General features: G+C 36.5%; 2 protein-coding genes across 3 annotated transcripts; one reads left to right on the top strand and one right to left on the bottom strand.

Annotated features, from left to right (window-relative positions):
• The first annotated feature begins 1,227 nt into the window (after nucleotides 1–1,227).
• Nucleotides 1,228–2,609, top strand: LOC109205806. Its single transcript, XM_019368560.1, has 2 exons — nucleotides 1,228–1,934; nucleotides 1,997–2,609. The coding sequence occupies exons 1-2, from the start codon at nucleotides 1,228–1,230 to the stop codon at nucleotides 2,607–2,609; spliced, it is 1,320 nt and encodes a 439-aa protein (XP_019224105.1).
• A 1,641-nt stretch (nucleotides 2,610–4,250) lies between these two features.
• LOC109205811 (peptidyl-prolyl cis-trans isomerase CYP65) lies at nucleotides 4,251–9,913 on the bottom strand. 2 transcript variants are annotated; one of them, XM_019368563.1, is made up of 11 exons: nucleotides 9,543–9,908; nucleotides 9,377–9,439; nucleotides 9,183–9,286; nucleotides 8,772–8,863; nucleotides 8,577–8,666; nucleotides 8,391–8,466; nucleotides 7,939–8,312; nucleotides 6,378–6,634; nucleotides 5,993–6,281; nucleotides 4,877–4,984; nucleotides 4,251–4,762 (listed from the first exon to the last, which is right to left on the bottom strand). In XM_019368563.1, exons 1-11 carry the CDS (start codon nucleotides 9,668–9,670, stop codon nucleotides 4,556–4,558), a joined length of 1,788 nt encoding a protein of 595 aa, XP_019224108.1. In that variant the 5' UTR covers nucleotides 9,671–9,908; the 3' UTR covers nucleotides 4,251–4,555. The 2 variants fall into 2 exon arrangements, with proteins under 2 accessions (XP_019224108.1, XP_019224110.1); XM_019368565.1 differs by lacking the exon at nucleotides 4,251–4,762 and having other exon boundaries at nucleotides 4,922–4,984; nucleotides 5,943–6,281; nucleotides 9,543–9,913.
• Between the last annotated feature and the right edge of the window lie 747 nt (nucleotides 9,914–10,660).

The raw sequence follows: 10,660 nt of genomic DNA, 5'->3' as shown, positions 1-10,660 counted from the left end.
CTTGTAAATGCAGAGTGGACTAAAAAATGGCTGCCATAGAGGGGATTATAATGAACCATGGTTTTTCTGATCACTGCCCTTTGAGCTTAATGTTTGATGACACTAATCAAGTAAGACAGCGACCTTTCAAGTTTCTAAACTGCCTGGCAAATCACAAAGACTTTGAGGACACAGTTAAGCAATGCTGGACAATGCAATGTTAAAGGTGTAGAATAAACTCAAAATGCTAAAGGGTGATCTGAAGCAGCTGAATAGTCAAGAATTTAGAAATATTGGGCTCAAGATTCAAGCAGCAAGAACAAAAGTGGATGGCATACATGCTCAAATGCTAGGTCCAGTAACTAAAAATGAGACAATAGCACAAGAAAAGGCTGCAAAACTTGAATTGGCTAAATGGCTAGAGGTGGAGGAGAGTGCTTTGAAGCAGAAATCAAGAGTCCAATGGCTCAAATTAGGGGATTCAAACACATCTTACTTCCATGCATGTGTGAAAAATAGGCAAGCAACAAATCATATTGGAAGACTAGTCAACAGTACAGGGCAAATATTCCAGAATACAAATGAAGTGGAAGAGGAAATAATGAACTTCTACAAGAAGTTACTTGACACAGCAGCTGCACAACTACCAACAGTCAACTCAGAAACCATGTAGAAAGGCTATATGTTGAGCAGGCAAAAACAATTACAGCTAATAAAACCAGTCACAAGAGAGAAAGTAAAGAAAGCAATATAGGACATTGATGATAGAAAAGCACCGGGATGTGATGGATACAGTTCATTTTTCTTTAAGAAGATATGGCATACTCTAGGTGATGAGATTACTGAAGCACTGATGGAGTTCTTTAAAAATGCAGAAATGTGTAACGCCATCAACTGCACCACCATTACACTGATTCCTAAAGTAAAGAACCCAACCAGCATCAAGGAGTTTAGGCCTATATCATGTTGCACTATGCTTTATAAGATAATCTCAAAAATTCTAACAACAAGATTGTAGGTAGCTATGCCAGACCTAATTGATAACTGCCAAACAACCTTTGTGCCAGGAAGAATGATTACAGATAACATCATTATGAGCCATGAATTGGTTAAAGTCTACGGGAGGAAGAACATATCACCAAGATGTATGCTCAAGATATGCAGAAAGCTTATGATTCTGTGGAATGGGTTTATATTGAACAGGTGATGAAATAGCTGGGATTTTCTGAAAAATTTGTGAAGTGGATAATGGTATGTATTAGCACAGTTGCTTATTCTGTTATAATAAATGTCAAGCCAACCAAGCCATTTGAGGCAAGAAAGGGACTTAGACAAGGGGACCCGTTATCACCCCTGCTATTTGTGATGGCCATGGAGTATCTATGCACACTGCTGAAGCCACTGAAAGAGAATAAGGATTTCAAATTTCACCCAAAATGTGCTAAAGTCAACTTAGTACAATTGAGATTTGCTGATGACTTATTATTGTTCTGTAAAGGAGACATAAAATCAGTCAAGATTCTGCACAAACAGTTTCAAACTTTCTCTGCAGCATCAGGCCTAATTGCAAATCCAAATAAGAGCAGCATCTACTTTGGAGGAGTGGACAATAGGACACAACAACATATTATGAATATGTTAGGATACACTAAAGAAAAATTACCTTTCATGTACCTAGGAGTCCCTTTGAGCACAAAAAGACTGACGGCTATGCAATGTGAACCCCTAATTGATAGAATGTTGAACAGGATCCAATGTTGGACAACAAGGTTTTTATCATATGCAGGCAGAGCAATGCTTATCAAAAGTTTACTACGGGCAATTCAGACATTCTGGGCTCAAATTTTTGTTCTGCCAAAAAAGATCATACAGTTCATAGAAACAATATGCAGGAGATTCTTATGGTCGGGGAGTGCTGAACCTACCAAGAAGACATTGATTGCTTGGGATAAATTGTATGCTCCAAAGGTAGCAGGAGGTCTAAACTTCATCAATGTGGAACTGTGGAACAATGCAGCTATATGCAAGCTCTATGGAATATTTGCACAAAGAAGGAAAAGTTGTGGGTCCAGTGGATACATGCTTACTACATAAAGGGGGGTACTATATGGAACACAGAACCAAAGAGTGCATCGTGGGTTATCCAAAAGATTATCAAGGCAAAAAGACACTTTGAGGATGCTGGTTATACAGAAGTGGAGGTGACCAAGATAGAGAAGTTCTCTGTGAAGGACATGCACAAATCAATGCAAGGGGAATTTCAGAAGGAGTCATGGAGGAAGTTAGTATGCAATAACCATGGACTCCCAAAGTGGATATTCATACTAAGTTTGGCAATACAAGATAAGCTAGCTACGAAAGAAAGGTTAGCAAGATGGGGGACCATAGAAGACAAAACATGCTCACTTTGTCAAAGAGAAAATGAAACTGTACAGCACTTATTTTTTGATTGGGAGATGCCAGCAACTCTATGGCAGACTCTTTTACACTGGCAAGGCATTAAGAGAACTAAGAATGATTGGCAGGAAGAACTAAAGTGGATAGAAAGGGTGGCTAAAGGGAAGAGTGCAGGAGCAGCAATTTGCAGAATGGTGCTAGCAGCAGCAGTCTATCACATTTGGCAAGCATGAAATAATACCATCTTTCAAAAGAAGAAGAGCAATGCAAATGCTACTATCAGATTGATCATCCAAGAAATATATATTAGAGCAAAGTTGTTTTCGAGGCTAGATAGATGTTTGAATGCTCTGAACTGGTACCCAGATAGAGTTTAGGTTGAAGAAGCACTAGAAGAAGATTGTAGTAAGGATAAATATATCCTAGCTGGGGCTTCATGTCCAGTAGGAGTTTGATAGAATCTTACTACAATCAAATTGTTAATTACCAAAAAAATTATTTTATAATATTATCTGATGCTTTATAGAATTTTCTTGCAATTAACCTTGATTTAAAAAAGAATTCACTTGTCAAAACGCACTTATAATCACACAAGAGAACAAAATGAAATTAAAAAAGAAAAGAACGGAAACCTACGCCAATTCGTCAAAAAGAGAGAAAAACTAACAGGATAAGTATTGAACTCCAATACGGATGGGGTGGATTTGTTTCACATTTGTCTGGTATTAAGATCTACAGCTATTACAGGAACCAAAAAAATTTTACAGCGTCCCGCCCTGCCCCACAATAACTTTTCAGAAATCGTAACCCGCCCCGTCCCGCATTAACCGCCCGCCTCCATCCCGACCCGTTGCCATCCCTAAATGGTGGTAGTTGACGGTGGTTTACACATGAGATAGTTGTAATAGTTTTTGTAATAGAATTTATAGTGGCAAGAGATAATATTCAAATCAATCTATGTGAACAAATCCTAATGATTTTAAGACTCTTTCCCAATCAGAACGGAAAAGATCTATCCAAAGCAAAATACTAAGTGATTACTAGTAAAAAAGATCACAATAAATGCAATTAATAATTGGAGAAATAAATGACTCAGATTTAAACCTTATACTTAAAGTCATTGACGCAAAGAAGAATGTCCTGGCAAAATCTCTTCTTTTTAGAATCTCTTTTTCTTCTTCAACTTTTCAGACTAAAATATTTTCAAGACGGATGAAAGATGTATAATCTTGAAGTGGAGACTTACCTTTTATAAGCAGTGAGTAAGCGCAGGGCCAGGAACCAAATTTGTAAAGAGACAAGAGTATCAGCTTTTGTTTTGTTTAAGTCGAGTCCCACAACTGAAGAAATGCTTTGTATCAGCACTCAGTAGTCAGCTCAGCACCATCGCTGCAGATTCATAATTAAGTGCACTCTATGCTGTTTCAATTTGCAGGCGCTGTTCCATTGATGCCGGCTTTAACACATGCCTGTGAATTGTGATAGTACTACTTCCTCCAGCTTATTTTCTTACTAGTATCAATTAGTATGGCTTTACTACAGCACGAAAGGAACAACACCCAAAACAGACCTGCTTTTTGCCTTGTGAATTTAGTAGTAATATACACGAGATTCCCACCAAGGGTTGCAAAATGCTTAAACCTGAAAACCATGCCTTTCAAACACGAGAGCAAACAAACACCAACAACGTGACACTGTGAGGCTTTTGGTGCGACAACTAAACCCGACGCTCCAATTAGCTATTCTCAAATTGCAGGTTAATTTCATGTATGGTCATCCAACTTTTAGTTTATTGTACCAAAGTCATAAAATAATTTTTATAAAAAAAGCAACTCGATTATCAACAAACGCGCGCACACATCACATAGCATAAATCGCCAAAAATGCAAAACATCGTCTGCAGTCACATGTATAAAGCTCTCATTTAAATATGTTACAAATGTATCGGTTCCTCTTGTTGAAAAAATAAGAGCGAAACCTCCACAGAAAGCATTCCTTCATGTCCTTTTATTAAGTATCTAATTGGTCGCCCTGATAATCTTTTAAAAATCAAAAACAAGAAAAGGGGCTCGCATCGAGTTTACATCCTAACCATTAGTTTCCCTCTCACGTATCCGCTGAATATGTTACACTCACCTATAGCTATTCAATGTCACAGTATTAACTGATAATAGCAATTCTACCATGCTGAAAAATCTTTAAGCTCTGTTGATGTTGCCATCTTTCTCTTCTTTGCCGCAGAAATAGGTGGTAGACTACTATCAGAAGAAGTTTTGGAGTCGGCCTGTGCAGCCCTTGCTTTCAAGTACTTCCCAACCCCACTGCCAACAGCTTGAATCTCTGAGGTACCTGTTCCAGGGTTGCTGTACCATGATCCAACCTTCTCCTGAAATACAGGAAGAGAAAAGAGAGAGAGATGGACACAAGAGTATTAGTAGATCCAATCAAAGAAGCAAAATGGCTGTGTCAAAAAAAGGTATAGAAAAAGAATGATACTAACATTATCTTCATCCTCAGTTTTCTTGTCATCATTTGTTTTCTCTTCTTCTTCATCAAGCTCTGTATAGGGATTGACATAAACTTCTACGCTTATTATCTTGATTTCTTCCTGCACGGACAGCAGAAGCAAAAGGACTTGAGGTAAGGACTCAGGCATCAAAACAAAGAAGAGTCGGCTTAAAAAATTATCTAGATAAGAAATTAAAACACTGAAGCGCAGAAAAAACAGCAAGATTCAAGTATGGCTCCCTCCAGCAGAAGGATATGAAAGATGAAGAAGAAGACGGAACGAAAAGACCCAGACAAATGGAAGGCCACTTGACAAGATTATCTGGGAAGAAAATAAAGTCTTCTTTCAAAATAAAAAAGAAAGGATTAAATATAAAGGTATGAAACAACCAAGAGCTGTCAATTGGCTGAGACAGCACAGCTACTATCATACTGCCTTCGGTTCTTTACACCTATATGAGATCCTGATTAGATCCGATCACTCCACTTTCTGTTGAAACCAAAAATCAAGAATTTTGAGAATGGAAGAATTTTTCCCTCTCTTTAGAGAAGTAATTCATTTAGAAAAGCTGGTAGCATACAATCTGCCATTTTAACCACAGATGGGAAAATCATAAGCATCAAGACTGCAAGAATAAGAGGAAGATACATTAACACACGTGTGCAGTACAGTAAGTCCACATTGGCAAGATCTTCAAATCTCGTCCTTATCGCAAAGCTGAACAGGTTAACACAGATTCTTGACTTGTTTCGTCTGGACTATGAAACTGTTTCTAGTAAAATAAAAAATTTAAAAACTAAAAATCACCCCAAAAGCTGAGCAGGTCAATGAAGATTCTTCACTAGTTCGGTTTGGATTATGAAACTGTTTCTTTAAATAAACAAATATTAGATAGTCAATATTATATCGATCACTTTTATTCGAGAGATATCTGTATTCTCCATATTAATCATGTAATCACGTAATACTGGTTCTAATAATGGAAACTAACAACGTAAGCTTTCAGATATGTAACAGTGCTGGTATTACTAAAAAAGATTTATGGGAGTATTTTCACCCAAATTAGTTGAACTCCCAACCAAAGCATAATCTTTGCATCCTACTAACCAGTGGTCGGTCATCGTCATCGACAGGAACTTTCTCCATAGCAGAAAGTGTTGTCAAGCCTCCAACAACCATACCAAAGACAGTATGTTTGAAATTTAAGTGAGTTGCAGACTTGTACAGGATAAAAAACTGTGAACCATTTGAGTGAGGACCAGAGTTAGCCATGCTAACAACACCTCTACCAGAATGCAGCAACTTGGAGTGTACTTCATCCTTGAAGGGCTTTCCCCAGATAGACTCACCTCCTCTCCCTGTGCCAGTTGGGTCACCACCCTGGATCATGAAATTCCTGCAAACATAGACAAATTGTTCCTTGACATTCAATGGTCCCTATTTATAAACAAATACTCTACAACCATTTCAAGTAAAAAAGTTATCAAAATACCGGATGTTTCTATGAAACGCTACTCCATTGTAATATCCTCGTTCACAAAGGGTAATGAAGTTTTCACATGTCCTTGGTGTTATGTCACAATGAAGCTCAATGTTCAAATCACCATGTGTTGTATGCAGCTGGATGTAACCTTTCTTCTTGGGATTTTTCTCAACTTTAACATATTCATATTCATTCTTTGTTACTGGATCATAGGAGGTGGAAGTGAAGGAACGAGAAGCAGCACCAGTGGTAAAACGACTCTTAACCTGAAAGAATTGAATAGCATTATAAATCACTTTGAATAAAACAACAGATTTCGGCGATGCTTCCATGCGTTATTTCTTGTTGCACCTAGCATCTCCTTTTTTTTAGGATAAGTAAAAGCAAATTGTTGCACCTAGCATCTCACTAAACCTCAACAATATAGAAGTTAGACTAACCACCAGCAATGAGCAAAAAAATTTATTTATTTTTTTTTTTTGATAAGGTAAAAGCTTATGAGCAAAGAAATTTTTTAACTAGGCAAAGAGATTAACAGATGGAATATGAAATTAATGCAAGCCAATGTCAACTGCTTTAACTACAGGAAAGCAAGCTATTGCGGCACAGAACAATTTAAAAGGAGCACAACTAATAGCTAGCTAGTTTTTTTATTAGGCTGATAGCTAGCTGGTTGTGAAGAAAGATGTAAAAACCATCTCGTCTCTAGATGTCTCATAAAAAATTACTACTATATGTTTCTTGATTAACATGCGAAGAAGGAATATTACACCAGCAGCAAACTCTTATAAACATACATCTATACTATGTTTTCACTAGTGCGACATGGTTGTATCGGATTATCCAGATAAAGAAACCATAACCCACAAGGTCAAAAACAACTATTATGCCTCAATCCCAAGCAAGTTGGGGTCAGCTATATGAATCCTCACTAACCATGTCGCTCCATTTAAATTCATTTAAGGCCCATATTATAGAATAATAATAAGAAGTACTAGAAGTCTCATTATTTTCATCTGACATATGAACCTCAAATAGCACTAAAAGTCTCCTAACAAACATAAGACCTAAAGTAAACGTACTAACGTGACTAAAACACAGTTCCAACTAATAGGTATCACCTCTATTGATCTTTTTCTTCCATTATGCCCTATTTTTTGCTACGAGGTCAAAGTGACAAAATTATGACGTTACTCAGGATGCACCATTAGTTATAGAAAAAATCTAGTAATAGACCAGAAAGCACATGAAGTCAAATGCAACATAATCTGACCAACAGGAACAAGAACGAGAACGAGAAAAGAAGAAAAAAGGAAATATATGTGAAGCGAGCAAAGCTAAAAGAGATGATGAAAGGCTTGACTAAATATCAGCTTCCTATATGCTTTACCAAAAATCTTTGTTTTCTTTTTGTAAAAGGAAATTGATAATCAAACCGGGATAAAAACAAAACGATAAAAGATGTATTTTCCCAAATGAAACGTGTAAACTATGCGTACAGGTTAAAATTTACTCTCTATGAATTGATCCAAAGAAAAAGGAAAGAGATGATTTCTTTCTAAAAACTAACCAGCTTAGCATTCACTGGTGTCCTTTCACCCAACATGTGCAAAGCTATCCGCGCAGCTGTTTTATCAGTTGAACCAGACTTTGCAGCAGCTGCACTTCTTCCATGAACTGATGCTGATGCAGCATCCACAATGCTGAAAGTCTGTTTTGCTGTACCTTCACCATTTTCCTTTGTTTTTGCATCATCTTTGATACGCGATCTTGCAGCTAAAATAGCAGCAAGAGCAGCAGCTCTTTCATTTTGTGCCTTGTTACCACCTCCACCATGCAGTGCAATCTCTTTTGCTTTCTCACTTCCAAGCTCCTTAAGCATTTGCTTGATGTCTCCAGTAATATTTATGTTGTATGAAGGGTCAGATTGCATTTTCTGTATTTCTGATGAAGTACCAGACACTTATTAGCAGAGGAGCCAAAATTGCAGCAAAACCTGTATGAATAAAAGAAATTACTCACCTTCATCATCAACCGTTAAACTTTTCTTAACATGATCAAAATCTAGAAGCACCTTGGCGTCCAGTGCATTAGGATTCTGCAGTTAGATGTTTAAATGTATCAATATAAGCAACACATCACAATTGTCAGCATTCTAATTTAGCACATATAACAGTTGAGAGGAAGGAAAGTAATTTAGAAGCTTACTTGAATTGTTATAAGGTCTTCTCTAGTGAATGGTTCATCAGTGAGAAGCTCCTTCCAGTTCTTTGTCTTGATATTCAATTCTTTAACTGCCTATGCAAGAAAGCGTGGATCAAACCCTCCATGCAAGGAACAAGCATGTGCTCTTTTATTTGAAGGAAATTAAAGAATAGAGACATGGAGATAAATATACCATACCTCATAACAAAAAACATTCCCTGTAGTTCTTACAGCAACTATATGTGTAAATTCCGTAAAAACCTTGTTCAAGACAGGACAATGATACTCTCCTGAAACAATAAATCACCACTTTCAACTCATTCCTGGAAATGACAATAACTCCTATATGAGGCCCTCCCAAAAGCTAGTAGAAATTATATCTGTACCTAATTACCAGATACTAAAGACCCGATTTTCATCAATAAAAAGTTTGAACTGATTATCGTGAAAGAAATAGACATAAGTGCTTATTCCTCATCCCACATTCAACGTCAGACAAAACATATACAATGTTTCGTGCAACTTTAAGTATAATTTTTTTTTCTTTAAGTAAATAATTAAGGTGCAATTGGACTTATAGATTGGATATCTTCAGCAAAAGGATATTACCTTCAGCATTCTTGTGGAAAGTAAGAGGAATTAAGTCCTCTTGCTTCAAAGGAGCTCCAGTCACTGGATTCTTCCCGTATTTCCTGATATATGGAACTATATGCCTGCAGAAAAAGAAAATACATCAATTAACACTAAATGTTCAGATGAAAATCTAACTTGTAATGGAAACACTGAGACAATAAAATACTGACACTATTTCAAAGACACTGCCATCTTCTGTGCATACCGGATCCTCGAATGGAGTAAATGTAAGACTGCAAATTCAAATTACACGCCAAGTTTAACCAAAAATAAACTTAAAAAGATGATAATGAGCAAAAAATAACCGAAGCAATTATAGCGGAGAAATGAGCTTACGCGCAGCAGTAGAAAGGGAGCCGTTTAAAAGGGGTTTTTAGCTCTTTGTTTTTAGCGCCGCCCCATTCGGTGGCCCATTCAGTCTTGGTTATGAACATACGATCTTTACTGTGCTGTTTCTTCCCCATGGTGTAATTTGTCACTTATTCCTTCTTGGAACTATAATCTCTCTGAATTTAGGGTTTTAGAAAAGCTTTTCTTTTCCAATAAACTAAGAAAAGCTTGTTGATTGTGTTGTTGAAATTTCTTCTTAACAGTAGGAGAATACCACTTTATAAAATCATATGACTATCTGCTCCGGAAGACGGTGGCCACTTTGTACCTTCTTCTCCGTTGCCCGTGTCAGGTCTCTAATTCTGGACCTTTACTTGAACCCGAATAAGCTATTCCTGTCAGGAAACTGGCCCGACCCGTATTAATGTACTTGTCGGATTTTTTCCTGGAAAAATATAAATAAATAAAATAGGGTAATTGCCATTGGACTGGTATATTTTGACTTAATCTTGTGATTTTTCACTAACCAAACCTAAGTTTGAATCAATAAAATTGTGTATTTTTATCCCTTTGTATAAGAAATGTCATACTTATATTATTTTTAAAACTATATTACCCTCACATGTGGAGTAATAATTCACATTTAATATTAGTAATTAAATGGTTTAACAAAGTAACAATTTGTTAAATTTGTGTATATTCACAAGCTACATGAATAAAAATACACATTTTAGTTAACTATCTGTTAAATGTGCTCAAATATCTCAATGACCAAAATTAAACTTTATTAGTTAACTTCAAATTTGTTGCCTACTAAACAATGGAGGTCTAAAATTGAAAGTGAATCTAAGAGATTAGAGAAAGAATAATCTCTGAACAATACACTTCAATATATTGCAGAGTAATTGAGATTAAGAAGAGAGAAGAGTTTTATTGATTTCAACATATCTATCCTTTACAATGCATCTCGTATTTATAGCTAGTGTCACAGCTAATAAGCTCAACTAACTGGCTCTCTGTCTCTAACTAACTTCTGACAGCTAACCGTATAACTAACTTCTGAGTGAAATGTCTAATATACCCCTTCTAACAAATTGGCATATAACAATTATATTCCCCCCTCC

This window comes from Nicotiana attenuata, unplaced genomic scaffold (genome assembly GCF_001879085.1).
Source record: "Nicotiana attenuata strain UT unplaced genomic scaffold, NIATTr2, whole genome shotgun sequence".
NCBI lineage: Eukaryota > Viridiplantae > Streptophyta > Magnoliopsida > Solanales > Solanaceae > Nicotiana > Nicotiana attenuata.
Note: the sequence above shows the minus strand (reverse complement) of the source record. Positions and strands in the feature narration are given on the sequence as shown.

What these genes read in the sequence shown, in the direction of transcription:
- LOC109205806 (XM_019368560.1), top strand. Translation starts at nt 1,228, where the DNA reads ATGGTATGTATTAGCACAGTTGCTTATTCTGTTATAATAAATGTCAAG. An exon ending in TTGATTGCTTGGGATAAATT is followed by an intron (nt 1,935 to 1,996) that starts GTATGCTCCAAA and finishes GGAACAATGCAG; the next exon opens with CTATATGCAAGCTCTATGGA.
- LOC109205811 (XM_019368563.1), bottom strand. Translation starts at nt 9,670, where the DNA reads ATGGGGAAGAAACAGCACAGTAAAGATCGTATGTTCATAACCAAGACT. An exon ending in TTTCCACAAGAATGCTGAAG is followed by an intron (nt 8,864 to 9,182) that starts GTAATATCCTTT and finishes TTATTGTTTCAG; the next exon opens with GAGAGTATCATTGTCCTGTC. An exon ending in ATGACGATGACCGACCACTG is followed by an intron (nt 4,985 to 5,992) that starts GTTAGTAGGATG and finishes CTGTCCGTGCAG; the next exon opens with GAAGAAATCAAGATAATAAG.